Source organism: Hesperophylax consimilis, chromosome 4 (assembly GCF_061612785.1).
Source record: "Hesperophylax consimilis isolate HC1 chromosome 4, BYU_Hcon_1.0, whole genome shotgun sequence".
Lineage (NCBI taxonomy): Eukaryota > Metazoa > Arthropoda > Insecta > Trichoptera > Limnephilidae > Hesperophylax > Hesperophylax consimilis.
This window is the reverse complement of record NC_142839.1, coordinates 38,776,873-38,793,648: the sequence shown is the minus strand read 5'-3', so window position 1 is coordinate 38,793,648 and position 16,776 is coordinate 38,776,873. Positions and strand designations below refer to the sequence as shown.

Genomic DNA, 16,776 nt, shown 5'->3' with positions numbered 1-16,776 from the left:
ATGGGTGACATTTTAATTTTAAAATGTCACCCATAGTAGCAGTTTTTGAATTAAGATCATGGGATTAATAATTGAAGCTGCACAGCCTCCCCATCCCACGATACCGTATGTAGCTATTGATTGGAAAAGTGCAAAATATATGCATCTCATTGTTTGAAGGTTCAGGATTGATCTGAGAGAGAGAAATATATAGCACAATTTGCGCAGTCTTGACTTATGAATAAGTCAAACGATTTACATTCGAGATATTGTCATTTGATAAACTTCCAACATTATTCCACAAACGTGTTTCGACGGGTTTATTACCCGCACGCTTAATAATATTTTTTCTGAACTTCTTTCTGCTTCCTTCAGCTTCTTGGCTTTGATGTCTTTTAGGATGAATTATTTAATTCCTTCATAATATACATAATATCTTTTCAAACTCGATCAGTGGTAGAATTACACTTGAGTAAAATTACTTGATTAAAATAACTTTGTTCTGCTTATATAACTGTGCTATAAATAAGTAATCAAGGGGAACAAAGTGTGCGCATGCCGAAAATACGTTTAACAATGTTATAATGGTTTTAAACACAAATAATTTGTGTTGTCCTCTAGACAGTATCCAAGAGTGTAATTCGAAGGGTTCATAAATAACACGTTGGTGACCAAACTATAGATGTACCTACATAGGTACTTTTGTAAGTTTACCTACGGGTGGGATAAGAAGTAAAGTGATCTGATCTAAATGTAGGTGTATGTGACCATGTTTGGTTGCTAGATCTGAAAAGCCAGGTATTTCCCTACCTCCCACTTCCCCTATTTCCTTTTCCTCTACTAATTCCAGCCTCACAACTTGCCCCAATTGGGGATGCCATATTCTCACAGACTCGAGAAGGTTGGGAGCAGTTGGTGTATTCACATAAAAAAGGTTTTGGACAAAAGTATGTCGTGGTTATTGCTACGATTTTCGAGTAATTAAAAAATATTTTAAAGTAATTACTTTTTCTTTAGAATCTGGTGCACCCCGAGCGTCTGGAGCTGGCCGCCATGATGCGGGGCCCCCGAGCTGCTGGGGGCGAGGGATCCTGGCGCCCCACCAACACGGAGGATTCCTGGGGCCACGCGCCCCGCTCTGCCTGGGACGACCCCGATATCGTCACCCCCAAGAGTAGCACCTGGTAAGGGTTCATCCTGGAATGCCCGCGGAAAAATGACATTATTTTCGTAATAACTTACTTGTTCTTTGCAAATTAATATTTTTATAAATTGTACCATCTAACCAGATAATGTGTTTATATGTTTATACAGATTATATACATACATCTTTCCTTTGTAGTAACTCCGGAATAACTACTTACATTCAGAGAAATGTTTTTATCGATCTAATATAATAATGAAAACTTGAAAATATTTTTAGTTTTTATTATATTTTCCAAATACATAAATGATTTCGATGAAGATGAAGATTTCCTGTAAAAAAATAAATTACTGATTGATATTTGGAATTATGACATTTTACACGGAATTTCGCGATGCGCTTTTTCACAGATAAAATAAACATATTTGTAAATGACAAAACGAAAAGCTAGACAATATTAAGATAAAATATTTCTTTGTCAAGCGAATAAAACATATGTTAGTATGCTAGGAGCACTTTTTAAGGTTTGATATACCATAAAATCGAGACAAGCGCGGCGAGCTACTAGCAAATCCACGGTGGATTTATTGGCACAATAATAGGGGTTGAGTGGTGTATAGACCCCGTACCAAACTTAATACATAAATATGCTGGAAAAAATACAGAAAAAAAACTAATATATGCCAAAGTGTTCATTAAAAAATAATAATATTTAAAAAGTCAAAATATTTCACCAAATTGATGGCAATATAATCACTTTTGCCGATGATACTGCCTTAGTAATAAAAAGTAAAACATGGGAAGAAATTTTTCATAGAGCAGAACTAATCATGAAAATTATTAAACAATGGCTGGATAATAATTTACTCACATTAAATATAAGTAAAACAAAATATTTAACATTTAGCACAAATAATCCAAATCAACCCTCAATTAATCATGTACTAAAAATACATTCCTGTAGGGATATATCTAGCTGTCTATGCAACGCACTGGAACGAGTAGATTCAATTAGATACTTGGGCGTAATAATCGACAATAAACTTCGATGGGAGGATCATGTAATTAATGCCACGAGCCGTATAAGGAAACTGGCATATATTTTCAGAGCATTACGAAATATACTAAACAAAAACACACTAAAAACAGTATACTTTTCCCCGTGTCAATCAATTTTATCGTACGGTATAATTGTCTGGGGAGGATGCTCTAAAACTGTACTAGATCCACTAATAAAAGCCCAAAAATTGATAATACGGACTATCTACAAAGCACATTATATACAACCCACGAAGGACTTATTTAAAGACTTTAAAGTTCTTAATTTAAAATCCTTATATGTAAAAAATGTTACCTCTTATTTTAAATTCAAATTTACAAAAAAATATATATCCGATTCAAATTATAACACAAGATACTCGAACCAATACAACTATATTATTCCGGCAACAAAAACTTCAATGGCACAGTCCCAGTTTAACTTTCTTGCCCCTAAAATATTTAACAATTTATCAATTGAAATAAAGTCAATAACCAAATATCTCACTTTCAAAAAGGCGCTTGATGACTTTTTGATTAATGATTGTGACAGTGTTAATCACTTGTTTCTCATTCTCAGATAGTGGATAAACAACTATATACAAGTAGGCATGTGTATATGTGTGTATGTATGTATGCATACATGTATATATGTGTATGTATGTATGTATACATATATATTTGTATATCTTTGTATGAATATGTATGCATCTATAAATATGAATAAGTGTGTGTGTGGATGTATGCGTGTACACGCGTATTTACGCGCTCGTACATGCATGTACACTTACACAACCAGAAAAGAGAGTTATGTATTTGATCTTTTCCTGTATAATAGCATGTCTTAGACTTCTAAATTTTATTTTTTTTGTTTTTCTTTTATTTTTATTTCTTCTTTATTCTTTTTATTTTTCTTTTTTTTTGTCTTCTGCTTTCTACTTTAACATTTTTATATTTTCTATTTCCATTATAATTCATTCTAATATAATCTTTCATACTTTAAACATGTATAAATATTTAATTCATATGTTAACACTAGACCTCACATACTAACTATATACCATTGGTCGCCACGAGACAGGCAGTCGCCTAGTGTGGTGATTTAATGTATCACATGTAAGAAAATGTATTATTGTATTATCATGTATTCTATAAATAAATAAATAAAAAATAACAAATGTAGATATAATATGTTTCGACGACATCTAGTGAGAAATTTAGCACTAACAAAGCCTTTACTACAAAATAAAGTTGTTTGTATACAGGTGGAAAAAATATAATAATCAGTAATTGTTGATTGAACTACTAGTACATTTTTAATTATTTGGCATGTTGGAAATAAGCCGACGTAGCTCAGTGGTCCAGAGCACCTCAATTCCGTTCAATTCCCGTCGGTGGCATTTATTTTTACTCGGGAGATATTTTCAATTTGTATGGATACTTCAGACGACTAATTATTGCTTATAATAATTTCTTAAAAAACTTTTGTATTAAGGTTTAAGTTGTCTTTACATCGTGTTCATAATGTCTGTAAGTTGAATATTATTTTGTTCTTTCACCCATGTTTTTACTTTTGTTTAAAATATATTCATTTCAGATATTTTGTTTTTTTTTTAAATAAATTATTTAGTACAAAGTTTTTGTGCATTGTTGTAGACTTGGAAGTTTTTAAATATCTCTTCTGTCGGAGTTCTAACCGGAACTTTTAAAATTGTCTTTAGTTCTACTTTTTGGGCTAAGTTGAGCCAGTCTGTGTGAGTGCTCAAGGCAGACCCCCAACCAGTTATCCAGTACTTTATATTATATATATCATAGCAATTCGTTGTATGTGAAGAGACACTTTCAGATTATGTCTGCCGAGAGACCACAAATTAAGTATTATTTTCCTGTTATCGGGAATAATGATCTTATTTTGATCGCCATTTAGGATGCAGATGGCAGCCAGTTTTCGGAAGAATAATCAGGCCAGGCTGACGATGTTTCGTCAAACCGGTAGTCCGGCTACGGAGATTCCTCAGCTGACTGAAGCTGGAGCTACATCCAGGGATGCTGGACAAGAGCCTCACCTGTAAGTAGAACCTTCTAATCAATGATGGTCACACCAATATTGGAAGAGAAAATACTAATGTTATTGTAAATATGTACATTTATGTGATGACTGCGACTGTATAAATGGTGGAGATAGCATGCGATTTGGGTTAGATCTTTCTTCCACGGTGATACGCAAGTATCCGATACTTGACGATTCAAGTATCTTGGCGACTACCACCGTACATCTGCGCGGACCTTCATACACGCCACACGGGCACACATTTTTGACACTTTGTGCACTCGTCAGCGATGCCAGTCTCCCGCGACCTTTCGGACGAAGTTGTCGCCATTCACGCCGTCGATGCTTTAAACATAGCGTTACTTGGTGTCAGGAATTTTATACCAATGCGTGTGCTGTTAACAAAACAGTCAATAAATAATGTCATGATTTAAAAATGAAAGCTTCAGAAACTGTTTGGTTGTAAGTGAAGTTATGAAAGCATTCAAGTTCTGACGTTTTTTCAGTAGTGATGTCTACTATGCGTACTGTACACGAAAAGTTGTTTGCGACATGAGTTTCGCATACTTGCATATCCCTGTGGAAGAAGAAACTGAGAGTCAGAAATCGTAACAGAGCTATCTCTGTTAATTAACCATTAGTTAAAAAAAATACCCCTTAATTAATAAAGACGATGTAAATATTACACGTCGTTGGGCATGTTATGCAAGATGGGTATACCGATCGAGATAAGACTGGAAATCGCATGACGTCTTTTTCATTCATACGGTCTTCACAATAATTTCTAATTACTTTCTTCGGCAAACATTCAGGAGAGAGATATTAAAAAAACACTTATGGATGTAAACCCACATTTCGGATTACCTTATTTGCGAGACGATTTACCCATCATTCCAAGAAGACCTAAGACCAAAAGCTCGATAGTTGAATTGCGTGAGGTGTAGAACCCATTTTTGTCTCACAAAGAAATAATTACTCAAATATTTGCATTATTTTCTCACGTAAAGAATGGGAGATAATGTAATATCTACGGGGTTTCAGGTTACTGAGCATTTGTACTGGTTGCAACTGCGGCGGTAGCAGGTCCCCCTTGTTCAGGTCGTCAAGGTAACTCTCCCTCTATAGTGCAGCGTTCTATCTCTTCCGATCTCTTCCCTAGCCTGTTCAATATCATACTATCATTAGGGCATTTTCGCCAAAGTTTGTACATTGCGTTTTTGTCATGTCTCACGATTTTGATTGGTTTTCATAGTGACTTAGGAATTATAAAATATTTGTAAGTAAATTTACTTTATTTAGACAGTATACATGCATATATATTTAATCAATTATTTAGATCAAAAGGTTGTGTGTTTTTACTGTTTATTTGTTTTTCAAAATGTAAGATTACCAGCGTGACCTTCCTCTTATTTTGAAAGTCAGTACTCTGTACTATCTCTATTAGATCTATACATCTTTCACAAAATATGGACACTATAATTGCAAAATATATTTCAGGAGAGTACGCAAATATGTTTTTTTTTTAAATTCTTAACAACTGTCCAGTGTTTTTTGACAATCCCAGCTATTTGCGGTTCCCATTTCTAACTCCCAAATCTTCTTGTAACGCCACTGCTTTTAGAGGTGATCCACTAAGTTTGTATGCAAGCTTAGTGTTAGTTTTTGCAATAGGTATTCTTGTGCATCCATCAACATTGAGTTTTAGAACATAAATCCTTTATCCATTGATGTATTTCATTTAAGTCGTTTTCCAGTTGGTCGTGATGTACATGTGGGTTGGCAAAGAATTTTGTATCATCTGCAAAACAGCTGGAGTCTGATTTTATTAAGTGCAGACCCAGTTAGTCACTGAATTTCTGCTCTAAAAAAATCCCCACATTTAGTAATCTGGTACCTGTTGGTGCAAACTTAAACGTAACGGAACGGAATGCATAAAAGCAAGTGTACAAACTTTGTCGAAAATGTCCATTAGCTATGTGTTTATTTTGACTGCTTCTAACGTACGAGTAAGTTGTTTAAGTAACCATTGTTTGTAATGATTTCGTTGTCGACTGAGTTGAATCCTGCATTCTCTTTTGTTCCCCATAGATATTGATTTTTATGTATTTTATTTGCATTTTATATTTTTTTTGGCTACTTATTATTTTTATTAATCCACATTTCATTGTGAACAGCTGCGTAATCATAAAATTATTATCTGGCTATCAAATTATTTATAAATGTTTCCTTACAGGTATATCTACAATGTTATTGTTTTTAATGACATGAATTATTATTGATTTCGTGTGTGTTTTGTAGAATTCTATACATAATACAGTATTTCAAATCAAGATTGTAGAATTACGTGTTAATTAAGTTATTTCGCATTAGGTTCGGTTGTTTCAGTGAGAAAAAAATAGAATAACATTTTAAATATATGTCTAATCAAAATTTGATTAAAGAAACCTGATTTTTTTCAAAACGAGAATCGAAAAATCAGTAGTATTTAGGGTTGTCAACCTGATCCAAAATTCTATGAAGCTCGAACGCTTTGCACGATGTTGGTATAAATTTGTAGAAGGTGTTGCATTGCACTATCCCGCATACCTTCTGGAATGAAATATTATTACGTAGCTTTTAGAAATTTATGGGATTTGTCTGTATACTAGTCACAGCGAGAGATTGTACGTGACGTCATCGTTCTTGTATCTTCTGTCTTTTTAGTTTTCAACTGAGACGCGTGAGGCGGAAGAGGAAGAACGTCGATGACGTCAGTACGAACTCTAGCTGGGACTAGTTCATAATATTATTATATGATATTTTCTTCTTTAATATATGGTTAAGTATAATAATTGTGTATAGTCAATTTTTAACCTGGAAATAGCTACACGCTCAGTACTGGCTAATTTTACCACAACTTTACACCTCCAGAGTTTTTTTAACATTTTTAAACTCCTGTTATATTCCATTAAAATTTAGGGTGAGGAAAATGGCGGGGACGGAACGAAATTACACAAATATAAATTTCACGTTAAAATATTACACGGCCAGAAATACCTAATTACATACGGACTGAATTACACTTGCACGGAAGCACACATATAGATAATAACACCTTCTTAAATTACACGAACTGAAACCATACCCGTAAAAAATTAGATTTTTAATAGAGTTTGAAATAAATCTTCTCTTTTTTATCTTTAGTTGTGCGAAATATATTATGAATGTCGGTTTATTTAAATTTTGCCTGTCCTAAAACGGAATTTTCTCCTAGTTGGACAGACAAAACCAGTAAGTACTAAAGTTTAAAAAAATCCTTTCGTTAATCGATATTTCGATTAAAAATATTCCTCAGATAGTGCTGCAAATGGATATTACTGCTTTTTTACATTTTCATTGCGCGACCGATCGTGAATCTTCAAATCCGCGATCTCCGTATTACTACGATTGTAATACGTTTCTGTACGGTCGGGCGGTTTAAACATCTGTCGACCACTAATGCTGTCGTAGTAATAATAATTTATATTAATAGTTTTCTACTAACCTGTTCTCATCCCCCTTATAATATATTTTGAATCGTGAATCATTAATCACTATTGGTAGAGGCGGAAAATTCACGCCTATTTGATTTCATCATGACCGACAATTGTTGACCGAAAATGGCATAACGCCAAAAATCTTATTTTTTTATTGGTGGTTTTTGGCTTTTTTAATATAATTTTGTACTGAAACAAGTGCAAATGAATATAAATGACTGACGATGTGATGACTGTAGGGATCCCGCGGCTAGGGACCGCATGAGCGAGCTGCTGCGGAGATTTGCCGAGCGCGCCGCGGCCTCTCAAGCCCGCATGGAGATGCCTCTTACGCCCTCCTCCGAGAGCAGCCCCTCTCCCACCATGATGAGACGACGGTACACATTTCACATTACTTACAAGTGGCTGGTGATGTGATGATTGTAGGGGACTCAAGCCCGCAAGGAAATGCCTCTCACGCCCTCCTCCAGGCGTTGGTTTTGTGTGTTTAATATAATCCTTCTTATGTATAATTGTCTTTCATCGAGAATTAATTTTACTAATGGTTTAATTCACGATTTTGGTACCATGCCATTGTGATTGCCAGACTAACAAAAGACTAGTCCAAACCACCGGATTCTTGAGTTGCCCAATCAAGAAATTGCTTCTGATGTCAATGGAAAGTTGTCCGAAGGTCGGGAGTCAATCATAAGGAATGATAATGATTATATTGGTGATTAGTTTGTGTATTACAGGATAAAATGAATAAACTTTTTTTTCAATTTTATTTTAATAATTTTGAAGGTTATATCCAACAATTATATCGTCATTAGATCCTGGGTTCGATTCCCAGTTGAGACCGTTGCCGTTTTATTTTCCTGTGTCTTGTTCGGTTTCATGTTTCCTTTAGATTTATTAGCATTATCTTCTTCTTCAATGATACATTTATTAATTTGGTTTATTTAGTGATCGCGAGGAGGTTGTGAAGCCGGTGAACGTGCGTATCCACACTCCGCCTCCGCGCCGCAGACGATTTCCTTGTCTCAAGTTTTGGGACTACGAAAAGTGCAAGATTACCTTCGATCCCCATGGTAAGAATTTAATAGAATCATTTCTTTTGCTCTAGTAAAAATTCATTTGATTTCCAATAAACGGCAATGGGTACCTACTCAATCAAAGACAGGTCAACATTACTACTTTATTGATTTACAACATGGTTAGTTTTCACCGTTTTAACTAAAATTCAGAAGAAAAATGAATATGATTATTTATGAATTGGAAAAATCACCTCAAAGGCGCTTTACTTAATTTTTAAAATTTATATATAATATGCATATATTTTTTTAATGTTTTTTTCAAATGTCGTAAAAAATTAGGACAAGTTTTTTTTGTAAGTATGTTCTCTTTTTAAAGTAAGTTTTTGTGAGTACGTTAAAATATTACAAGAGGAAAATAATTAATCTTTGTTATGTTGCAACATTTTATCTATATTCTTCCTTCCCGAGTCCATAATTCATATCTTAATACTTCTTTTGAATTTTTTTTTATTGCAAAAGGGAGGAATTGAAATAATTTTATAGAGAAATATAAAATATTTCTTTGTCCAAAAGTCGTTTTAGTTATAGGTTGGTGGAATATACTTTTTAACTAGCGACTTATAACTAAGACTTGTAGTTAACAAGTAAGTACTGAGACTTAGATTAACTAGTGACTTACGTCTAAGGCTTATAGCTAGTAACTTACAACTAAGACTTAAACCTCAGTGACTTAAACTAGTACATTCATACTAATGAACTAAAGGGAATTAATACAGACTACTCTGCCATGTGACTTACACTTACAACTAACAAACATATTTACATTTAAAATATCATGTTATGATTATTGCCCGGCATGTCAGTAACAGGTAATTCTAATCAAGTCGGGTTTTAGGGAAGCACTGCTAATTAACCCATAATCATGTAATTTTAATGAAAATTTGATCGCTTTGAATTAAGTAATATAATCGTACATGCTTTAATTAAATACTGCGAGTAGAACTAATATTCCCCTTTGAATTAATCGAGTATTTTTATGAGCTCAGAAAATATAAAGAATTAGACCTATAAAAAGTAAAAAAAAGTGCAAAATCTCCTACTTACGAACCTCTTTTCAGTTATTGTTTTATTGTATAGTGTTTAAAAATTAATTTCTGTGGAAAATGATCGAAATTTTTTTTTATATTTCTGCTTGAACTTCACAAAGTAAAATAAAAGACACTTTTTGGCGTTGTTGTTTTTGCATGAATCAAAACAGGCGTCTGATGTTAAGCACGATTTTCAACCTTATTGTCATCTCCATAAGAAGTGTTATTGTTGGTGGCCCGATTCCTAATGTTACACGACGTGGTGTGGCCTTTAATGTTGCTTCGAAAGTTTTAATCTTTATCGATGTTGCTGTAGACTTTAAACATATACCCCCCCACTAATAAAAATATTTTACACAACTGATAAACGACCATTTAGCCTACATTAATGGTTGTTTTCAATTATGCAACATTTAAAACATTTTTATTAGACCTTTTTGTTTGTAATTTCTGCCTGTTAACACGTTCACTGCCAACTCCGCCATTAGGCGGAGGAACTAAGCACCCGCCAATTGGCATGTGTTTCGGTACAACTTTCAGTGCTCAGTTTAAATCTGGCAACAATCGCGACGTGCTGTTTTTATACTGGCCCAGTGCATAAAAATTGATCTAACGCGGTTTTTGATTACCTACTCTAGTTTTTAAGTTAAAGATAGAGTTTTCTAAGTTTGCTAGTAGGAGGTTTCCAAGCCAACACTGTCCAAGGCTGGCAGAGAACCTATTAAACATGTATCTGTTATTTTAGGGGTGTTCTACTTAATATGGCTTCTGACCGTGACCCTGTCCTACTGCTACAACAGCTGGGTGATCCCCATGCGCTGGTCCTTCCCCTACCAGACGCCGGACAACACGCCGGTGTGGCTGTTGATCGACGCCTTCTGTGACCTCATCTACCTGATCGACGTGGCGGTCATCAAGCCGCGCGTGCGCTATCTCAGTGAAGGCTTCTGGGTCAGTGATCCTCTCGAAACGCGCACCAACTATACGAGGAAGACACAGTTCAAGGTAACATTAAGCTGGAATGTCTGAGCAAACATGAAACATTGGGGCGTGAAGAAAATGAAAGCAAATGTTTCGTGTTTGCTGAAACATTGAGACATTGGGACATGGCCAACACACTTACACATTTTTAACGTCGTTTGTAGTGTGCCTAACGTAATGATCGACGCATTTGACATTGTGTCGGTGCATTTAGGATTTGTTTCCCGCTCAACGAAACCATCAAATACATTGATCAGCCCTTAACGTCATCAGTTGATAATTTAGAAATGATATATTTTCAGATGGACTTGGTTTCCTTGTTGCCTCTGGAAATCCTTTACACGCAGTTTGGGTCTGACGTCGTTCTCCTTCGTATCCCTCGTTTGTTCAAGGTGCAAACATTTTCGGAGTTCTATATTTCTTTGGACAGACTTCTAGCTTCTCCATTCATCGTAAGTACCTAAATCATGTTCGATGTCTTAAATTTTTCACCATCTTCAGTAATCATAATTTGTCCGTTAAATTATTATTTTTGGATTTGTATGTGAAAATATATATGTTAGTGGGGATGTTTATTAATGTAGTGGAAGCGAAGCATGGTAAAGACTCAATGGGTCCACGTACGCAATATACGCATTGCAGAAAGATATCTGGACAACTTACAACCTTACATTTTCTTTGAAAACAGATGCTTCTGAAACACACTTGTCATACGTAGCGCATCACAAGCCTACGCTCCTCAAGCTAGAAAAAACATGGCGGTAGTGCAAGGTCTTCAAACGAGTTGATTTTACGTTTGTTTTGGGATTTTCAAGTTTCAGTTGTTAAAATGGGAGATAAAAAACTAATAGATTTCGTAAAATGTTATGAAGTGATTTTGTAAAACGTAAAAACCATTGAATTTCTCGATATTCCGGTTCAAATTTTGTTGAGTGTGTGGGACAAGTGTGCACGTCGGCCTGGCACGTAGTAATGCATATTTTATGTACGTAAGCCCAGTGTGTCCTAATTTTTAAACTGGTGAAAACAGCAAGTGCCTCTTTAGTTTTTCCTGAAAGTGGCGTTAGAGAGGGTTCCTCACTCAAACTCGTTTTCAAGTGCTCTCACTCAACGTCGTGATGCTTGTGAAAAATAGTTTGAATAATAATCTCAATGTACGTAGCACTGAATCACTATATATTTTTTTATTTACGAAGAGAGAGTATATATATTACGATAGCTTACCTTCGGTAAGCAGGTGAGTTAAAAATATTGAAACATCGTTAAAAATTAGATATACTAATACGAAGCTCCATAAAATATGAAAAATAATATACAGGAATAAAATAACTATTATAAGGATATATTGTGAAAGGAATTACAAAACAAAAATTTGATCTGTGATAACCAAGGAAATTTAGACGGAAAAACCGATGAACTAGTAGGACATCTGAAAACAGTAGTAAATGAACTAATTCCAATAACTAATACTACATTAAAAGAAACAAATAAATGGTATACGAAATCCGTAAATCTACTAAATAAACAAAGAGGTACCGCCTGTGAAATACTATTTAGAGAAACCTATAAGAAACTTAGAAACATGCATAGTACAGAAATGACATATTCCTAAAAATATTATATTAGGCAAAAACTTTTTTTTTTTCTTTTAAAAGAAAGACAAACATTCTCAGGTTACGAATAACCTGACAATATTTGAATATCTCCTACTACCACCACAGTAAGCTGAAAATGTTGCTTGAGTTGTGATGGAGGACTTAGCCAGCCGAGGAATTGAACACACTACGCCTGAGTGGGACCCAAGCGCGATGTCAACTCGGCCACCGACCGGTCGATTCGAAAGTGATTCAAGAAAAGTTTGGACTATACTTAAAGAAATTTTAAGCGGTTAACAGAAAGAAAACATTAAGGAAGTTCGCTTTCCCGATTGAGTTGAAGATGATACAACTAAAATAGTACAGAAATTTAACATTAATTTTGTAATGAGTGTTGAAAATATAAATAAGAGTATTACATTAGTTACACATACTTCTTCTGAACCAGCGGAAAAAAAACATATTTAGGTTTATCAAGTTAAGAATGTTTAATGAAAAATTTATTAGACTAACTTGTCACTGGTCATGCCAATGGAGAGAGCTGCTATGTTGTTAAAGAGAATCACTTCGGATATTGACTTAGCATCATGTTGCTGCTTGTACAAAACCTGCATTTTATGTCTATTTTATTTTTACTTATTTTTCTCAATCTTGTCTATAAAACTAGATTTTTGCACTACTTAAAAAAATACTAAAATTGTAAAACTTTGTGATTTTAAGAATAAATAATTTAATTTAACCAAGACGACATGGGCGCGTCTCGTTCCGTGATCGTCGAGTACTTAAAAATGTTTAACTAAATTTTCTAACTAACTCTTCAGGCCTTTGGCATATTCTGTTAATTTAAGAGTATTTCCGCATTTCAATAAAATTCAGATAAATGGAATATTTCTGAACGTATCCGAAAACTAAAAACTCTTTTTGAAAGGTGATGAAATAAGCTTTTATATTGAAGTGAAACTTCTTTAGGCGCGTAATGAATTTTCGGGGACGGAGTAAAACCGAGTCAGGATCGACACGAAAATGCGGGTACCCCCACCACCGCTCACCGTTCACTGTCCCTCTCTCACCATATGCGCTTGTTGAGGTGGGGGAGCCGCTCACGAACGTTCTCTCCCGACACGGGACAACAATCGATGCAGTTTTTGCACGATTCATTAAGGATTTAAGTGCTCATGTATATATCTCGCACTTTAGTTACCATAACCCAATTATCACGACATTAGGAAATGATATTCATGAAATTGACAATGAAAATGGCACATGATTGGTAAATTGTCATTGTAATTTCTTTGTAATTTTTAATTGTAATATTGTTATTTATGTAATATTGTATACTTGTGAATAAATTGAAAATTTTTGGAACTATACATTAATCGAACGTCATTCATCTATAAGAAAATATTAGAAAAAGCAAATCCATGCTTCGTCGTTGAATTATTTAACCTCTAATTTTCAAACTAACCTAAGAGAGAAAATAGAGATGATGAAATGAAAATAGAGAGAGAGGAATACTAGAAGTTTCACTTCTGTCTTGCGTAGGCTTAACACACCCACTTTTTTTTAATATTATAAATAAATATTAAAATTTTGAGCAAAAATTATAATAATGGCTCACCTTACGTGTTTTGCTTTGTAAAAAATTGTTAGATAAATGTATTAAAAAACGTAACCGTTGCCTCACTTTTTTTTCGTTTCATATAAAAATAATTAATAAAAAATTCACACAAATTCCATAAATATTTTTCAAATTGCGGTAGAACCTTTGGCTTTATAGACGCGTATATATTAATTCTTATGTGGTTAACATCTAGATTTGAATATAAAGCGTGGTTTTGTCTCTTTCTAACACCGTTTAGATCATATTTCTCACCATGATAGTGAGACACAAAGATTTCTATTAGCTGTTCTCAAATGCAAATAAACTAGCTCGAGGGGTTAATGGAAAGAATAAGAAGAAAGCAATAATAATACAAATTGATGATTCCGATATAAAAATGTTGATATGTTTTAGGTTCGCGTTGGACGTACTTTAGCTTACATCTTCTATCTAATCCACCTGAACGCTTGTGCCTACTACAAAGTCAGCACCTGGGAAGGGATCGGGTCCAATGGCTGGGTGTTCAGTGGAATAGGTAACGCGTACATCAGATGCTTCTACTTCGCGACCAAAACAGCCACCTCCATTGGGAAGAATCCAAAACCGGAAAACGAAATGGAGTATATTTTTATGACCTTCGCTTGGCTGATGGGAGTCTTCGTATTCGCGTTGCTGATCAGTCAGATCAGAGATATCATAGCCACGGCCACTAGATCTCAGGTAACAAAAGCTGAAACTTTAAATCCAATTACTCTTATTTCCTATCAGGGTCATTTCTAACAACTATTATATAATTATCATTTCAGACCGAGTACAAAAGGCTTGTTGATGAAACTATGGAATACATGAGGCGCCAAAACCTGCCAAATGATATTCAACGTCGTGTATGTTCTTGGTTCAAGTTTACCTACGACCAGCAGAATACTTTGGGTAGGAACATATTTTACAAATTTTACGATCTAGGCGGCAAGAAAATGTAACTTCATGCTCAAAATACTAAAAACACTAATTAACCATCACATCATTTATATTTATACATCGTCTCTTACACACCCTTCTGTTATCCTGACTTTTGACATGGCTCTACTCAAGCATTTGGTTCATTCGGTTCACCATGTCTTCCACGACTTCTTGTACCATTCACATTCGCATCATATATTCTCCTAGCACTCCTTTCTTCGTTAATTAGTTCTATATGTCCAAACCATCTAAATGTCTCTTTCTTAATCTTTATGAATCTCCAAAAACACCTTACAGAGAATACATCTACTCTACATATAAACATATCAACAATATCACGAAACAAGATGTAAAAATGATCAAAAATACAATAATACCACATCAAACATATGTAACAACTACATACAGATCGGCTCAAAAGTTATAGTATAACTCTCCAAACCTATTCAGTAAGGTGTTTAAGAAACATATGTGTAGGTACAGTAATTTTATCCACACGCTAACCTTAAATCCACAACGCTCATTTTAGACGATAAACTAATTCTATCTTCACAGCTTCTAGCTTCATTGTAATCTCCATCGTATGATTTCAGACGAATCCCATATAATCAACTCACTGCCCATCAACATGAAGACAGACGTGGCCATCAACGTGCACATCCAGACGCTCAGTAAGGTTCAACTGTTCACGGATTGCGATGAGGCCCTCTTGAGAGATTTGGTTCTGAAGCTACGCCCTGTCATCTTTCTACCCGGAGATATCATTTGCCGCAAGGGCGAAGTTGGAAAAGAAATGTACATTGTGAGGATGGGACAAGTTCACGTTAGTTCATTTGCATTTAAACATAAACAACCTTGATAAAAATAGTAGATTTTCTTCACAATATACTTTTTTGTAAATTTTGAAAAATTTGCCTTTCAAATGACGTTAGTAAACCTGAAAAATTTGGTGATTTGGAGATCTGTCAAAAAATTAAACACACACTTCAAATACAGGATTATGACTAATGATTTTTTTTATTTTAGGTAGGTAGGTAGTACCTACTTTATCGCTTGTCCTAATTCACACAATTAGTTCCAATTTTGAACAATTCAAAGCAAATTTAAGTTCATTGAACGTGAATAATTTCACGCAGTAATATTTCACTTCACGCACCGACAACCGAAATTAGTATTTTTGATGATACGCGACAGAAGCATAAGTATATTCTAGTTATTTTGTGCATAAATTCTCTGATTATGTTAATTCTGTGAGGTTAATGGTATTTTCAATTGATGTTCAGGTCATGGGAGGTGAAAAGGACACCGAAGTACTTGCCACTTTATCTGAAGGTTCTGTTTTTGGAGAGATCAGTTTGCTTGCCATCAATGGCGCAAACCGTAGGACGGCGGATGTCAGGTGAGCTCTTTGAAAATTTGTTTGACTACTAACCAAAATAAAGTATTCAATGGTTGTAATGTTGGTTTGAATGATTTTTTTCCAGGTCTAATGGATATTCCAATCTTTTCGTGCTAAACAAGGCGGATTTGAATTCTGCCCTGGTCTACCATCCCGAAGCTCAGGAGATTCTGCGGAAAAAGGCCAATAATCTGATGAAAAAGAACGCCACCAGGAAGAGGTCGCCAGAACCAGATATCATCATAGGCAACCCAAGGACTCCGGTCAAGGAACCGAGGCTATTGCAAGCTGTACTGGAGGTCAACATTATTTTAGTCACCATGTATATTTATTTAAGTATTTTTCATTAAAACTAAAACATTTGCTTTAAAACTAATCTGCCAAAGCAGATAGTTTGTCAGCAGGTCAATT

General features: G+C 34.7%; 1 protein-coding gene across 1 annotated transcript in view; it reads left to right on the top strand.

Moving 5' to 3' along the window:
- CngB (Cyclic nucleotide-gated ion channel subunit B) overlaps nt 1-16,776 on the top strand; it is a 37,319-nt gene that overhangs the window by 18,357 nt on the left and 2,186 nt on the right. The window contains exons 2-12 of the mRNA XM_089631094.1: nt 997-1,163; nt 4,089-4,229; nt 7,966-8,103; nt 8,672-8,796; nt 10,576-10,835; nt 11,114-11,263; nt 14,421-14,726; nt 14,813-14,936; nt 15,560-15,789; nt 16,250-16,365; nt 16,451-16,664. Coding sequence (XP_089487220.1) covers nt 997-1,163; nt 4,089-4,229; nt 7,966-8,103; nt 8,672-8,796; nt 10,576-10,835; nt 11,114-11,263; nt 14,421-14,726; nt 14,813-14,936; nt 15,560-15,789; nt 16,250-16,365; nt 16,451-16,664 — 1,971 coding nt within the window. The remainder of the gene's footprint in view (nt 1-996; nt 1,164-4,088; nt 4,230-7,965; nt 8,104-8,671; nt 8,797-10,575; nt 10,836-11,113; nt 11,264-14,420; nt 14,727-14,812; nt 14,937-15,559; nt 15,790-16,249; nt 16,366-16,450; nt 16,665-16,776) is intronic.